At 47.3% G+C, this 17,458-nt stretch overlaps 1 protein-coding gene across 1 annotated transcript in view; it reads left to right on the forward strand.

Annotated features, from left to right (window-relative positions):
* The window catches only part of SNED1 (sushi, nidogen and EGF like domains 1), a 2,960,801-nt gene that overhangs the window by 2,047,087 nt on the left and 896,256 nt on the right, over window positions 1-17,458 (forward strand). Inside the window, exon 20 of the mRNA XM_086944023.1 lies at window positions 4,854-4,967. Coding sequence (XP_086800149.1) covers window positions 4,854-4,967 — 114 coding nt within the window. The remainder of the gene's footprint in view (window positions 1-4,853; window positions 4,968-17,458) is intronic.

A 17,458-nucleotide genomic window follows, 5' to 3' on the forward strand; every position in this document is an offset into this window, starting at 1 on the left:
GCAGCCGAAGATACTCGCCTTCTAGCTCCCGGCCCTGGACCCCGCTTACGTGGGCTCCTCCTGCCGTGCCTCTGGGACCTGCTGCCGGCCGGAGTGCTCCGCCGGCGCTGGCTGCTGCGAAATTGGCGTGACCCCTGCGAGGCGCTGCCCGAGCCCAGCCACCTGTGACGACGCGAGACGGACGGAGAGAGGGCAGAGCTTACGGAGCTGTGGATCCCCATCGGAGCGGAGCCTTTGTTTGAGGCGTAAGGTACCGGGAGAGAACTGTCCGGCCATTTTGGGTCACACATAGCTTATCGACCCCATGCCTCGCTACCCGGGATTGCCGAGGGGCGCCTAACCTGCACGGAATGTCTCTTGGGCACGATGCATGATACTCCGCCTGAAGCTACAGGGGAGTGCGCTGGTGCTCTCCTTAAACCGGTGACCGTCGTGGAATTTGGTCGCAATGGCTCTGTGCGCCGCCATGCATTGTGAAGAGATTCGCCCGTCCACGCCAGAGACCGGTGCTGCCCTGTTTACAGGGGAGCCCGAGACTCGAGAATTCCCCCGGGGACACAAGACCCAGGGGCTACAGCCTGAGATTTCCCTTGGCACTGTCCTGTCAGCCCTGCGTGACCTCCGCTCCGAGGTGCACCACTGCTACCGGGAATTGGGGGACAAGCTGGACTACATGGCGTCTACGTTGAGATGGGGCACTATTGATTCGGTTTTGCAAAGCTGCCGCCTGCCACCGCCTGCAACGTGCGGGGCACCAGCGCTTTCTCCTGCCTGCTGTTCACCTGAGCTCGCTGTCTATTTCGCTGCCGCCCAAGATCACCAGCCTGACGACTCCACTCGGGATACTTTGTTTCCCCTCCCAGTGAAGTGTGCAACATTGTGGCCGGACTCTCTATCGTGTGTGCCTCGAGAACTGTCTACGACGTGGCGGCTGCCTTCTCCTCCTGCGCTGTGCCTCTTGCCTACTCTGCTCACAACATCGTGTACTCCTGGTGTTATTATGGGACATTCTGCTGCACTCGACGGACTCCCTGATGACTCATCGTGGCCATTTTGTGCTCTCTTATTGCTGTCGTCTTTCCCCTCGCCATTTTGCTCCTTTGTTCTGTGGTGGGCGGGCCTCTCTTGGGAAACGCGTCTGGGGGTGTATCCACGTTCGGGTCAGGGCTAGGCTGCTTTTCCTGTTGTTGGCTGCTGGGCTGGTGGACCGGGGTTTGGGAGTGTTTCTTGCGTCCAGATTACTTGACCGCTGTTGATAAATGCTACGCTCCTGTATTTCCTTAATGCTTGCTGTTTATCCTGAACTTGGGGTGGAAGATGCATTAGTGACTGGCGGGGACCGGGTTGCCTGGAATTGATCCTCCTCCTGTCTTCTTTTTTGTCTTTGAGAGTCGAAGATTAGGGTGTCCTTCTCTCCCTCTCTATATCACATGGTATGTCTTTTTCTTTTCCTTCTCTTTCTTTCTTTCTCGCTATATTTCGGGTTTATTGGGCGACAGACACACTGCTGGGGGGGGGGCAGGCCGTAGCCTCCGCATGCGTGTAGGGTGGGGGGTTAGTAGTTAGAATTTAGTCATTATTTCTATGGTGCCTTCTTTTATTCCTATTTTTTATTTTCACTTTTGGTCTGGGTCCATGTCTAGTTTACTAGGGGTTAGGTAGCGGCGGAGACCGGGTGGCGCGCGAGGAGGGTCTTCTACTTGACTCTGAAGATAGCTGCCTTACTGCCCGGGGGGAACTTACTGGTTGGTGTTGATATCCTGTGTATATGCTTGCAACTGCGGTCATGCTCCTCCCGCATGGATCCTTCTTTGCTTCTCTTTTATGAAACTTGGGACAGTACGATTTGTTTCAATACTTGCTTTAAGAAAAACCTTTTAAAATTAACCTTCACGGATTCTGAGACATGGTACTATGATAATCAAAGTGTAATTTTTAATGCTTGCTTAAAATGAGGGGTAATACCATGTCGCCGTAATGCTGCATTGGTGCTTAACTGTTTCCGTGGCCGGCCGGTAGGTTGTAGGCCCGTATTTGTTCTGATTTGATGCACAATAAAGGTTTTCAAAAATTAAAAAAAAAAAAAACAATTTACTTTTTTCGGCTTAGGGCTTATAAAGTCCTTTCCATGATTCTGCTCACTTCTTCCTTTTAGACGGATTCTCTTTTCCTCTCCAGAGTATGCTCCACTTGGCTGCTGCCTGACATTGTCTAGACCTTAGTTTTGGTCACCTACCTTCTTCTAACCCCATTGGTCTGTCTGCTTTTGACATGCTGTCTGAGTTTCATCACTTTGCCATCTGAGTTTCAACATTTAATCACCTTTGAAGTTGCATATTCTTGAACTACTTCTGAAATGTTTCTGAAATGTTTAATTGCACTAACAAAAGAGGATGGGACACGAACTTTAGCTAAAAGAGGCAAATACAAGGTGAGGCATAACAATTTTCTCTATTGTGGAGTAGCAATTAAAGAGAGATGCTGTACAATTTCTGTGTCGTTGTCTTTAAAGTCCACGTTTCCTTGTCACAAGCTAGAGTAATCTTTATATCTTCACCTGGGGCCTGGTCCCAGGGGCCAGGGTGGTGGAATTTTTCATTGCAGGATTTGTTGGAGGTTCTGAGGTATGTTTTCCACCCCCCTCCTTCACCATAATAGTCACAGTATCAGTGCAAGCAAGATGTGTAGTGTTCAATCTGGTTCTAATACCTTGTTTTAGAGATTGCAGGTATGGTGCTTGCCACTTTTGGAGTTATTGCGAGACTGCCCAACTGACATTTCCAAATTGCAATTGATCCTGATGGATTTTCTCACATGAACTCATCCTCTGGTGCTGGCAGACACTCTATGACAGAGGCAAGGAGGATTAAAGAGCACGCAGGGCAGAAGGTACCGTTAAAAAATAGCACCCTGCTTGTAGGAGATGGCCACGTTGGTGTGTAGCTCCGAATTTGGATTACATAGAAGCAGACACTTTGTACATCCTACACTTTTTGTATAAAATGGTGGTGGAAGGTTTAGCTTACAGGACGATTAATTCCTTTAACTTCGTTTTTTTGGCACATCATAGTACCACTAATGAAGTAACCATTGAAGAACACCCATGGGTTACAAACCCATGAGAGGGGTATGGTTATTTAGGGCCAGATGTAGGTAATCCCAGATTACCGATTCTTAAATACCGAATCCTACCGATTCGGTATTTAAGAACAATCAAATGGGATGTAGGTAATTTTACTCAAAAATGGAGGCCCATAGGAATGAATGTCAATTATCGAATCAGGGAAATTGGAGGAAACATTGAAGGGTGGCAGGGTGTCACTTTGACACCCTGTTGCACCCCTCAATTGTGTATCGGTGCCCATGTTGCAGACATACATGCCCTAAGGGCATGTATGTCTGCAACATGGCACTGAAGCAATTTGCATAAAATTGCTTTTTGTTTTTTTTCTTTATTTACCACCAACTTGTAGTTGGTGGTAAATAACGAATTCGAAAAAGGGGAAAGCACTCATTTGAGTGCTCCCTACATTGCTAATTCGGTAATTTACTGATTCGGTATTTTAAGGAATCGGTAATTTACCGATTCCTTAAAATACTGAATCGGTAAATTACCGAATTAGCAATTTGGGCACCTACATCTCAGTAGCCTAATTCCAGCCGGTAATGGCCAAAATTCGGTAATTTCGGCCGTTACCGACCGAAATTACGCTTCCTACATCTGGCCCTTAATCTTGTGGAACTCCATTATCCCCGTCTATGGAATGTCAATTTAGGTTTGAATGTATTTTATCTTGCCAGGAGTTTCTATTCTGGAAGGAACTTTCATCAAAATTGCTCATGTTCCTCTGTGTGATTTTGACCAGGTGAGTTTTGGATGTCTGAGCATTTGACATTTCTGGCAGAATGTTTACTCTGAAGGGTATAATGTTTTCGACGGCCATGAGAACGAAGACCAACACCCATTTGATCACCTATCCGGCTTTTCCAGAAGCTCCTACGTTGTCCGTAGTGCAGTGCATTAAAGCAAATTAGGGTGTGATGGCGGAACTAAGACCTTTCGGAGGGAGTGTTAAGCTCCTGAATTCACTAAAAAAACGTTATTGTGGTTTTGTATGCATCCATTGGTAGGTGGGTGCAATGAGTAATGCCAGAAGCTGGTATTAATGATCCAAGATTTGGGACTCACTCTGCCAGAGGGAATGTGGCCTCTAAAGCACTCTCTGGGAGCAGGGGTGAGAGGGAAGGGATATGAGAGAAAGTGTGAAAGTGGTTGTCTGGTTGATGAAGTGCACATTCAAGGGGTTCCTTTTTAAGCTAGTTATGGCAGTAGCATTCTGATGGCCAGTAAGCTTTGAACATGCATAATACTTGCCTATGGTTGTGGCAAAGAATATAAAAGTTCCTAGCTAGTGTAAAGTAAAGTTTCAACTACATTAAGGACACAGAGGGGAGTATTACCCAACCCAGTTCTCATTTCATTGCCTCAAACACTTTCCATGAAAAACTTCTTGGAGAAAGTAAGTAAATCTATTGTGATGTTCCATTTGCTTTGCCATTGTTGAGTAATACAGTTGATATGGTTTAACTCTTTCATCCCAGGGATTAGGCTAGGTAGTAGTCAGGTTCTCACAGATGTTATTTCTATATTTATGCACCGGTGCTGAAGAGAACCTGTAGATACTGGGTAGATAGCTACCTGCTAAGAGGTAATTTGGGTAGTATTGATCTATCTGATTTACAATATGTAAACTTGTTAATGTAGAGACAGTAAAAGAATTGTATATGTTTTTCTTGTTTATGCCTGATATCATACTCATCCTCATTTACCCCTTTCATTTCAATTTGTCCAGTGAGTGATGCTTGCTTCTTGAATCCCTGTGGTAGCCGAGGCTACTGTTTATCAATTAACGGATCGTACACCTGCACCTGTAAGATTGGCCACACTGGCACGAACTGTGAGAAAGGTAAGATGAGATGTGGAAAGCAAGTGAAAGGGTGATAGTGGTCCTCATGATGAGATCCATGACAGTTGAGATAGGAGGTGTGCCTTTGAGGTCTGAGGTCTATACTTCAGCATGACAAATTTAGATCCGAAGATCTAATCATAATGTTGCGCTTTTCCCGTTAGTGATCTTAATAGAGGATCTGTTTGGTATCTTTCTAAATAATAAATTAACCATCAGTGTATGCACACCTTGTTATATTCTATGTGAACATTACACTTGCTAACGACTCTTTTATTGAAGCATATTTATGATTTTCTATCTTGTTTGGAAAGTACAACAGCTAATATTAGAGCTTAACTACACTGGACATCTTGCTTGCAATTGACTCAGTATCGACTTTTATATGTGTCTAGCTTTCCTTAAAGATATTTTGTTCTTTGCACATTTACCTTTTCTTTACAACTCACACATCCAATTGGCTTTCTTAGAATGATCACTGCACGAATCTTTAGAAAAAATTTGTCAAATGAGTGTTAACACATTATGTGTTGGGTGCTAGAAAATTTTTTGTGGTCCATTCCTTGAAGAAGGATTTTTGTACTGTATAATCTATGATGACATAACCTTATTTGACTCAATCACAGCCTTGAAGAAGCTCAAAGGTGCCCAAGTGCAACTCGTGGCCACAGGAACTCGGAATAAAGTATTCATTAAATCACATGTTGGGTTTGCATAATTGCTCATGACGATTACCCCTGAAAATAGTGTAGCAGGTAGGAAGTGGTATTGGCCTTAGGGTGAGGTGAGATACTAGAAGATTTCCATGAATAACAGTGAGAAAGATAACATGGCAGTTTGCAAGTTGGTTGACCATAAGAGAGGTGACCCTTTCCTGGAACTGTGTACATTTACGGTAGCCCATGAAGAATTGCCCAGCAATAAGATATGAGGTGAGGCTTGGGGGCACATGAGGCACAGTTTTGGGTGTCCTTGAAAAATGGGGCACTCTAAGTGCAGTTTTGTGCTTTGACATATTGTGAAGGTATATAATGTGAGGTGCTTTCATAAAAATCTGCTATATAGGTGTAAATAGTCTTTGGGTTAGAAATTAGGAGGTATGACTAGGTTGAGGGTGAGTAATTGAGTGTTCTTGTGTACACAAACATTTAAATTATCTTAAAGGGCTTAGAACTAATTCTAATGAGAGTTGGTTCTTGTGAAGGTTGCTTTCCTGAGAGTAATATAGCTTGCAATCTTCATAGCAGAGGAAGCTTTAGATATCAGCATCAGTGACTTTGGACTTCCTATGCTATATATTCAAGACGCAGTATCTGATAGAGACATCTAGCTGCAGATTTCTTACCTTTAAATTTCTCAGGTGTCAGACTGGATCTGGAAGGCTTTTCTTCGAGCAATACCCCTGCACACCTGTAGGTGGTGCCTGTCAGCTCAGTGTGATGTTGTTGGTGTTGTCTGCGCTGTGATGTCCAAATCACCTATAAAGGCACCACCTTGGTGGGCTGACGTCAGTTCTTTTCTTTCTGCACCATCCACGTGAAGAGAGCTACCCTCTGTCACTTTTTGACAGGCTTTTTTTGACGTTTTGTCAACCCCTTTTTGGGGGTGAAGGTTTTTCTTCATGTCCTAGAAGACTTCTGGGTTCAAACCGTATGGCACCTGTATCCACACCATATCGATGACCGCCCCACATCTGATTTGTCTCTGGTGTTTGGAGCGCGACCACGGCTTAAAGTTGTACTCTGACTACCAGGCCATGGCTCTGAAAGCTTTACGGGAGAGGTCCCTAACCTGCTTGTGACCCGGCGCTCCGTACCACGTCGTTCTCTTTGGAGGTTTCAATCACAGTCCTGATCAAGAGGAAGGTCCGGGCACTGCTCCGGGATTACTAAGTCTTCGTCCTCCCACTCAAAGCTGTCAATACGGGCAGGTAGGAAGCACAAAAAAAAAGAAGGTGAGCGTGCTTCAACTTTTCCCTGTCTGCCGACCCGACAGAGGAGTCTCAGCGTTCTAGGCCTTATTCTGCAAAACCTACACCTGAGTCAGCTCTGCACTTCCCTGCCTTCCTGGGAGCCGGAGTGAACCCTGCTCAGCGCAAAGAATTGTATGACTCCATGTGCCTCATACTTGGGCTGCCTGACCCTAGCCTCAGAGCCTCAGGGGGACTCAATGGGGTTCCGTGCCAGCGGCTCCGGACCTGGCACCAATGACCCCCATGGATTCAGCGATGGATCCCGACCGATGCCGGTCATGCCATTGCGACCTTCCCCGGCACAAGCCTAGACACCGAGACTCCCAATTCCGCAAGCACCCCTGGGGGACCAGCCCCATTCTCATCCTCGACGACCCGGAACTGGATCAGCGCCAAATGAACCCTTGGGTCTTAGGTCATTTCCTCAGCCGGATTCTAAAGGGCTAGGAATAGAGGATGATTGGAAAGGGGTTGCTGGACTCTATACAAGACCATCCTTACCAAGAAATGGACTGGTATGAGGAATTGAGTGAGGCCAATGGCCTAACTTCTCTCCCTAGCGTGGCTATGGAGAAGGGAGCATCATACGCCATTGTGGTGCAAAGGGCAGCTGAGGTCCTGGACCTTCAGCTCCTGTCCATGGCAGTCAAGATGGATATTTTGACAGAGGTCCTGCAGTCAGGTTTCTCTTCCAGGGGATCCTCATCAATAGTCATAAGCATTAGAATATTCCCGCCCATGCGCGGGACCCCGGAAACACTATATTATATGTGCCCCACATATATATACTCATATATATATAAATATATATATATATACAAACATGCAATAGCAGCCCAATCACATCAGAGCTGAAAAATGCTGTGAAGAATTTCCACCATACATGAATAATATGCATTAGAAACATGAGAAACAACACCAAAGATTGTTTAGAAACTGTTTTAATGCTTAGACAGCAGTAGAAACTCTTATAACTCACTGAAAGCATAGAAAGCTCCCAGGCTGCATTGCAAACACACAGTCTAAAAAGACTGAAAAGCTAACCTGTAGCTGTATACAAAAAACTGACACCGTGCCTTTAAGGCACCCATGACCCCCGGTATCCCATCAAGCCTCAAGGGTGACAGTTAGGTCAGTTGTTCTTTCCGGCTCCTTCAGGAAGGATCCTGGTTACACAGCTCCATTAATTTCTGTTTTCTGACAGAAAATTACTTCACTTTAAACAACTTTTTTACTTACTTTGACATTTTACAACTAGTCAAGTAAGGAACTACCTTTTTAGGTCAGTTTAGTGAGCGTTTTCAGCTGAGAATGCCTTCACTTTTTGATAAGTGTCCTTGTGGCAACAAGAAAGCAAAATCAGACAAGCATGACGTTTGTATCCTGTGTCTGCCTGAAGAACATGATCCAGGCACCTGTCCTCACTGCGAGCACCTGTCAGGAAGAACTCTCAAAGACAGGGAGAGAATTCGCATCTATGGCCTGGCTCATAGGTCATCCTGTGGAAGGTCTCCGGGGAAGAAGGGTTCCAAGAAGACTAAAACATCTTCAAAAGACAGGTCTTCCATCCCTTCAGCTTCAGCGTCAGGCTTGGCGCTGAGGAAAGAACCACCGGTGGATCGTTTGTCTTCAAAAATGCCGTCGGCGGCGGGCTCGCCGTCGAAAAGAAGAACAGGTATGCCGACGACGTCAAAGGATCCAATTCAGTCGTCGAGATCCCCTCCGCTGTCGTCAACCGGGCGAGGATCGGCGTCGAGAGATGTGACTCCGCCGCCGTCAACTGGGCGACGGTCGGCGTCGAGATCAAAGGCCCCTCTGCCGTCGTCAACCAGGCGACGATCGGCGTCGAGGGAGGTCACTCCTCTGCCGTCGTCATCCAGGCGACGACCGGAGTCGTCTAAGAAACGACGTTCGGCGTCGAGGACCAAGACCCCTCCGCTGTCGACAGAAACACGTCGATCGGCGTCGAGGACGCAGTCTCCGTCAGTGTCTCGTCGACGCTCGGCGTCGAGGGTGTCCAATACCCCTCCGCCGTCACACAGGCACTCGACGTCGAGGCAGAAGGCTCCGTCGATGGCTGGTCATCGCCGTTCGACGTCGAGAGAGAGAGCTCCGTCGACGGCCAGCCATCGCCGTTCGACGTCGAGACATAGAGCTCCGTCGACGGCTGGACATCGCCGTTCGACGTCGAGAGAGAGGGCTCCGTCGACGGCCGGTCATTGCCGTTCGAAGTCGAGACAGAGGGCTCCGTCGACTGTAGGTCATCGCCGTTCGGCGTCGAGAGAGAAGATGGCTGGTCATCGCCGCTCGACGTCGAGAGGCCATAGATCCTCACATTGATCGCCGTCGAGGCATTTGAAGTCAAGATTGTTGGACCCGCCGACCCCCCAAAGGCGTTCGGCGGCGAGAGAAGAACGCTCGACGTCGAGACATTCCGAAAGAGCTCGATCGTCGCCAAGAAACTCTGTGATCATGGTAACTGAGTCAGCTTCTCGTCATTCCACTTCACAGTCGTCTTGCTCCTCAACAACATCTTCAAGGTCCAGAAGTCCTGTGCGCAGATCTCCTGTGCGTCAGCCAGATCCTTCGGCTGAGCAAGTCAGACTGTCACCTAGATGGTACAAGTCTTTGGACCATTGGCGAGATTCGGGGGCTGCCAAACGTATGCAAGAATATGTCAGCCCACAACACAGGTCTCCTCTTCAGAGTCTGGTAGAGGAGATGGACAAGCGTAGTCTTCCCAGGTGCAAATCACCTCTGAGAACACCAACCAGATCTCCCAGAAGGGATCTTCCGGTTAGATCCCGATCTTCCAGAAGAGAAAGTCCGGTCAGGCCTCGTTCAGAAGATCGGGTCAGATCTCGCTCTCCTAGAAGGGATGAGCATTCAAAAAGATCGCGTGAGAGGAGGCACAGTGCTCACCGTAGGCGTCATCCAACTCCGTCTACTTCACCTACCTCTTCTACCAGGTCTTCCAAGAGGGATTACTCCCCTACGTTGACGGACAGTCCTACGTCTAGATCCTCCCCAGTGGATGACATTGGCACTTACCTGGATGTCCTGCAAAGAGGAGCACAGAAGCTGAGCATTGAAATGTCTGTTCCTCAGGTTACTACAACAGTAATTTTTGAGACTTTGCACAAAAAAGCTATCTCTCGTCCACTGCTGCCTTTAGTCCCGGGGATTATGGATCCTGTCAAAGAAGTTTTCCTAACTCCAGCGGCTATCAGAGCGGTGCCAGCCCGCATTCAGAAGAAATACAAACCGGCCTCTTCTGACCCGGTCTTTGTAAAATCTGACCCTCCAGCAGACTCTGTGATAGTGGCAGCGGCGAGGAAGACGCATGCAGTTGCTGCTTCCTCTTCAGTCCCACCAGAAAAGGACAGCAAATCTCAGGACTCCTGGGGTCGCAAAGTTTGTAATTCAGCTGCCTCCACTCTGAAGGTTTCCAGTGCAGCTGCACTTCTGGGTCGATACGACAGAGCCTTATGGGACTCCTTGAAAGGTTCAAATCCAAACTGCCAAAGGAAGACCAGAGGGATTTTGAAGAGACTGTGACAGAAGGATGTCTGGTGGCGAACCAGTTGATAATCACAGCTGCGGATGGTGCAGTGCTTGCGGCGCATTCCTACTCACATGGCGTTTGTGCCAGGAGGTCGGCTTGGTTGCGCCTCACAGGTCTGAAGCCAGATGCTCAGCATCGCATCCTTAATCTTCCCTTTTCGGGTTCCTCTCTCTTCGGGGAACATGCTGACGAAGAGATGACCCTTATGAAGACGGAACAAGATACAGTGAAAGCGGTGGGTTTGGAAAAGAAAAAAGAATTCAAACGCCGCTTTAAGACCAACAGGGGGAGAGGGGCTCAACAGAGGGTTCAAACCCCTCAGTGGTCCCTAAGTAAGAACCAGGGAAAGTCCCAGTTTCGAGGCAAAGCCAACATAGGTAGAGGAGGTCACCAACAGTCCTCTAACACCACAAGATGAGGAAAGGCCTGAGCAGTGGCTTCCTCTGGCGCCGTTGCCCACTCCAGTGGGAGGAAGTGCTTCACAACACCTGGCAGAGTGGGTCAGCATCACAAAGGATCAGTGGGTGCTGAATATACTGCGCAATGGATACAGGCTACCTTTCCGTGCGCTTCCGAAGAGCATTCCTCCAAAGAACTCTTGCCCTCACCAGCTAAGCTTGCTCCGAAGAGAGGTGAAAGTTCTACTACAAAAAAGATCTATAGAGGAAGTTCCTCCCTCTCAAAGAGGAAAGGGAGTCTACTCCATATACTTTCTTGTCCCCAAAAAAGATCAGGAGGACAAGTTCAGACCAATACTCGATCTGCGTCTATTGAACAAAGTCATCGTCAAAGAAAAGTTCTGCATGTTAGAGCTTCACCAAATATGCCCACATCTTCAAGCCGGAGATTGGATGTGTTCGGTGGATCTGCAAGATGCGTACTTTCACATTCCAATTGCTCTACAACATCACAAGTACTTGAGGTTTGTCGTAGGGAGCAAACACTACCAGTACAAGGTGCTACCCTTCGGTCTCAAGTCCGCACCACGAGTCTTCACCAAATGCATGGCAGTGGTGGCGGCTTTTCTTCACAAAAAGGGACTCTTCATCTACCCATACCTGGACGACTGGCTCCTAAAGGGCCCATCTCCGGTACAGGTAACGCACGATCTGCAACTTTGCAGATATTCCTGTAAGATTCGCATTGGAAATCTTGTAGATGGTTTTGAGAATCCCTCACTCACCACCCTGGGTGGTGACATGCTTCATCATCGGGCCCACCAGGAGAAGCCGAATGCCTCCCTGGTGTGCTACAACGCCAGGTTACTGCGGAGCAGGTTTTTGTGACAGTGATGTGAAAAAGTGAAGTTAAACCATCTACAAGATTTCCAATGCGAATCTTACAGGAATATCTGCATCTCTGAGCCTGTGCTAACCTTGTTTGATTCTTTGACACTATCTTGTTGTTTACCTACATATACCTGGGGGACTGAGGGTGTCCCTTTTTCCCTCTCTCTCTTGTTGTTACTACCGATCTGCAACTTTGTCTGCACCAGTTGCACAGACTTGGTCTCCATGTGAACCTGGAGAAGTCAGTCCAGCGGCCTACACAGTCCATCCACTACCTAGGCTCCATTCTGGACACAAAATTGGGAAAAGCGTTTCCTTTGGAGGAGAGACTTTTTTCCATGAGTCAGCAATGTGGGATTCTGCTAGAGTCTCGGTTTCCAACAGCCCGACAAGTAGCATCCCTGCTGAGTTCCATGGCGTCCAGCATTTTTCTCATCCCAAACGCCAGGCTGAGAATGTGTCCTCTGCAGCAGGCTCTAGAGGACCAGTGGGACCAAGTGACAGGGCTTTGGGAAGATCGTATCACTCTTTCCCAAGCGACGAAGGATGCCATCAAATGGTGGACTCGGAGGAGGAATGTGCTGGTGGGAGTACCGTTTCATCAACCTCTTCCATCCCAGTCTATAGTGACGGATGCCTCTCTGCAAGGCTGGGGAGCGCACATGGGTCCGCTACAAATTCAAGGCCAGTGGTCTGCGCAGGAGCAGACATACCACATCAACATGCTGTAACTCAGAGCGGTATTCCTGCCTCTCAAAGCTTCCTTTCCAGCGATCGAGTCCAATTCAGTCCTAGTTCAGATGGAAAATACGACCACCATGTTCTATCTGAACAAACAAGGAGGCACACGATCTCGCCCACTCTCTCGAGAGGCTCAGACAATCTGGCATTGGCTTCTCTCTCGAGGCCTCATAGTAGTGGCGGTGCACCTTCCAGGCGAGTTGAACGTAAAAGCAGACGCACTCAGCAGGCACTTCGAAGATCAGCCAGACTGGGTGCTAAACGACAAAGTGGTCAAAGAGCTTTTTCGTTGCTGGGGTCGTCCAACCATAGACTTGTTTGCAGACGATGAAAACGCCAAATGCCACGCCTTCGCGTCCAGGTTCCACCGGCCAGGAACGTTAGGAATGGTCTCCTGATGGATTGGTCGGGAACATTCGCTTACGCGTTTCCTCCCCTGGCTCTGATTCCGAAGGTAGTGTCCAAGCTCCTCAGGTCGAACATGGAGATGATCCTGATAGCTCCGGATTGGCCATGGCAGTGGTGGTACCCGGACCTTCTACATCTGTCTGTGTGTCCACACAGACGACTTCCTTGCAGGCCGGACCTGTTGAGCAAGATGAACGGGAGGATAATGCATCCCAACCTCCCATCACGGAACCTAACAGCATGGCTCCTGAGGTCCTGCAATATGGACATTTGAACTTGCCTCCTGAATGCATGAACATTTTAAAGGAGGCTAAGAGGCCTTCCACAAGAGCGTCCTATGCGTTCAAGTGGAAAAGGTTCTACATATGGTGTAGGGATCATCACTTAGATCCGACTAAAGGGCAGGAGGAGGTAATCCTGCCATACCTCCTTTCCCTGGCAACTTCGGGTTTGAAATATACTTCCATTAGGGTGCATTTGTCAGCCATAGTAGCATGCAGTAAATCACCTGATCTGATTTCTTTCTTTCAGGTTCCAGTGGTTAAGGACTTCCTCCAGGGGTTGAAAAAAGTGTATCCCCCTGTGCGAAATCCTTCTCCTCCATGGGAATTGAACCTGGTTCTATCCAGGTTAATGTCACCTCCTTTCGAGCCCATCCACAAGGCCTCCTTGCAACATCTCTCTTGGAAGGCGGCCTTTTTGGTGGCGATTACCTCTGCGCGCAGAGTAAGCGAGATACAAGCGCTCTTTGCAAAGGAACCATATACTGTTTTCCACCACAATAGAGTAGTCCTAAGGGCTCATCCATCTTTCTTGCCTAAAGTCATTTCTGATTTTCATATAAATCAGTCCATTTCCCTCCCTTCGTTTTTTCCAAATCCTATGACCCCAGCCGAGCGGTCACTTCACTCCTTAGATCTTAAGAGAGTGCTCAAGTTCTATTTGGAAAGGACTAAAGGGATTAGGAAAACGAATCAACTGTTTGCGAACTATGGTTCAATGAGGACAGGTTTTCCAGCGGCCAAGAGGTTCATCTCCAGATGGATTGTCTCTTGCATTAAATTGGCCTATCAGCTTGCAGGCAAGCCTTTGTTGGTGTCACCCAAAGCGCATTCCACTAGAGGGAAAGCCGCTACAGTAGCTTTCTTGCATGACATTCCAATGTCAGAAATATGCAAGGCTGCAATCTGGAAATCGGTTCATACCTTTACGAGGCATTACTGTCTCGAATCTGATTCCAGGGCGATACTCAAGTAGGGCAAGGCTCCTTGAGGAATCTGTTTGGGTAGCCTATAGCCTACTCAGACTTGTTGATGAGATTACTGTCTTATCATTCCTTTGCACGCAGGGAAGAGGAGAGGCTCGCTATTCTATTCTAATGCTTATGACTATTGATGAGGATCCCCTGGAAGAGAAGGATTAGTTACTTACCTGTAATCCTAGTTCTCTTCCAGGGGTATCCTCATCAAAGTCATAAGCAACCCTCCCGCCTCCCCGGGCAAAAGATACTCTTTAATAAGGAGATATTGTTAACCTATTGTGTTACTGGGTTTGTTTTCAGTCTCCGAAAAGAACAACTGACCTAACTGTCACCCCTGAGGCATGATGGGATACCGGGGGTCATGGGTGCCTTAAAGGCACGGTGTCAGTTTTTTGTATACAGCTACAGGTTAGCTTTTCAGTCTTTTTAGACTGTGTGTTTGCAATGCAGCCTGGGAGCTTTCTATGCTTTCAGTGAGTTATAAGAATTTCTACTGCCCTAAGCATTAAAACAGTTTCTAAACAATCTTTGGTGTTGTTTCTCATGTTTCTAATGCATATTATTCATGTATGGTGGAAATTCTTCACAGCATATTTCAGCTCTGATGTGATTGGGCTGCTATTGCATGTTTGTATATATATATGTATTTATATATATATGAGCATATATATGTGGGGCACATATAATATAGTGTTTCCGGGGTCCCGCGCATGGGCGGGAATATTCTAATGCTTATGACTTTAATGAGGATACCCCTGGAAGAGAACTAGGATTACAGGTAAGTAACTAATCCGTCTCCTCCTCTGAATCCTTGTTGCCCTTCAACGAGGCCTTATCTGATGTCCTACTAGGAACCTGGTCCAAGCCCAGCGGCTTCTGTAAATAGGACAATCGCCCTCCGCCATCACCCTGCCCTGGCCAACCCACATTTCCTCACCAGCCACCTTACTCCTGAGAGCTAGGTAGTCCAGGCCTCTACCTCTTACGGTGCCTTTCCTTCTGCACCCCCGGATAGAGAATCCAAGAGGCTGACTATTTGGGGTAAGAAAATGGATTCTTCTACCAGCCTTGCATTGCGGTCGGTGAACACTGCATGCCTATTTATTTATTTATTTTATTTATTTATTTATTTATTTATTTATAATATTTATAAAGCGCTGCATATACCCATGGGCGTCTTGGCGCTGAAAAACCTTTATAAAGTAAGGAAATGTGGGGAGGTGAACCAGTTAATTAAAACAGATGTGAGGGAAGAAAAAGGTTATTGAGTGAACAGCCAAGTTTTCAAAAGTTTACGGATCTGAAGGAGTGTGGCACTTTGTCTGATGTTAAGAGGCAGGGTGTTCCAAAGTCTGGGGGCCGCCACCAAAAAGCGTCGGTCACCCCAGGTGACTGTTTTGGTGCGGGGGACGACCAGTTGACTGAGAGTAGCTGATCGTAGAGCTCTGGTGGGTTTGTAATGTTGTAATTGATCTTTTAGAAAATGTGGTCCTTGATTATTGACTGATTTAAATACAATACAGAGGGATTTGAAGTGAATTCTTTTTTGTACAGTGAGCCAGTGAAGATCTTTTATGTTATTGGAGATGGATTCAAACTTTGTTTTGCCGGAGAGAAGGCGAGCTGCCGCATTTTGTATTGTTTGGAGTTTTGCAATTACTCTAGTTTGAGCATTAAGGAATAGCCCATTGCAATAGTCCAAGAATGAAAGGACAAGGGCAGAAACCAGTGTCTTGATGGCAGAGTCAGGAAGGAAAGGGCGTATTTTCCGGATCATTTTTAATTTCAGATGTGCCGTCGATACTGTTTTGTTGGCGTGGTTCATGAAGTTTAGACCATCATCAAAGATGACACCGAGGTTCCTAACCTTCGAGGTGGGAGTGGGAGGAGTACCGAAGGTCTCTGGCCACCAACTGGTAGGCCAGGCTGGTAGGAGTGGTCCAAAGATAAGTCCCTCGGTTTTTTCCGAGTTTAGCTTTAGGCAGTTGGTAGCCATCCATTCTCCTATATCTAGGAGCCCTTTCTTAAATTTTTCGGCTACTTGCTCTCCATCCCCTTTGATCGCCAACACTAGTTGGGTGTCGTCGGCGTAAGAGGTTAGGCTCATCCCATGTGCTTTGATGGTCTTAGCAAGGTCCGACACATAAATGTTAAAAAGTGTCGGACTTAGGGATGAGCCTTGAGGAACTCGGCAAGGAGCAGAGAGTTGGGCTGATTGAAAGGGTCCCAAAATGACAGCCTGCGTTCTTTTGGCTAGGAAGGACGCAATTAGGTCTTTGGCAGTGTGGCAGATGCCAAATCCCTGGACACGGTCGACCAAGGTGTTGTGGTCGACCGTGTCGAAAGCCGCCGATAAATCTAACAGAACCAGTATGGCAGTGCCACCCTGGTCCCTGATTACCCTGATATCATCGGCGGCTTTAATCAGGGCTGTCTCTGTCCCGTGATGTTTCCTGAACTCAAACTGCGTGTTGTCGAGGAGCTGATGTTTTTCAATAAACTCGGATATCTGGGTGTTCATGATTTTTTCAATCACCTTCGCCATGAAGGGTAGGCTGGCAATAGGGCGATAGTTTTTTAACTCACTTTTGTCCAAGGAGGGTTTTTTTAACAGAGGTTTTAGTAAGGTGTTTTTGAGGGGGTCCGGGTAATTGCCTGACAAAAGTATTAAATTGCAAACCTGCGTGAGTGCCGGTAGGATGGCATCCATTACCGGTCTGAGTACAGAGAGAGGGCAGGGGTCCAGAGGTGATCCTGATTTAATAGTAGATAGTGTGTTTTTTATTTGGTCCGGGGTGACCGGTTGGAAGCTGAGGAACGTGTTGGCTGGAGAAGAGGTAGTAGATGAGATTGCACTTGGAAGTGATTTGGAAGAGAAAGCCTGGTAGATATCGTCTACTTTGGTGAAAAAAAAGGAGGCAAGAGAGTCACACAAAAGTTGCGAAGGGGGGGTGTAAGGTCTGGGGACTTACCTGATAGTGCTTTAGTGATTAAAAATAGTTGTTTGCTAGAATTCTTAGCTTTCTCAATTTGATCACTATAGTATTCTTTTTTTGCTTCCGCTATCATGGCTTTGTAAAGTGCCAAGGCTTCCTTGTAGACTAATTTACTGGTTGTATCATAGTCTTTTCTCCAAATTCTTTCCTTACTACGATTAATCTGTTTTTGTGGCCTTAGTTTATCATTGTACCAGGGGGCAGTAGGTTTGGCTCTATTACTAGAATGTTCTTTGGAAGGGGCTGATTGGTGTGTTGC

This window comes from Lissotriton vulgaris, chromosome 11 (genome assembly GCF_964263255.1).
Source record: "Lissotriton vulgaris chromosome 11, aLisVul1.2, whole genome shotgun sequence".
Taxonomy (NCBI): domain Eukaryota; kingdom Metazoa; phylum Chordata; class Amphibia; order Caudata; family Salamandridae; genus Lissotriton; species Lissotriton vulgaris.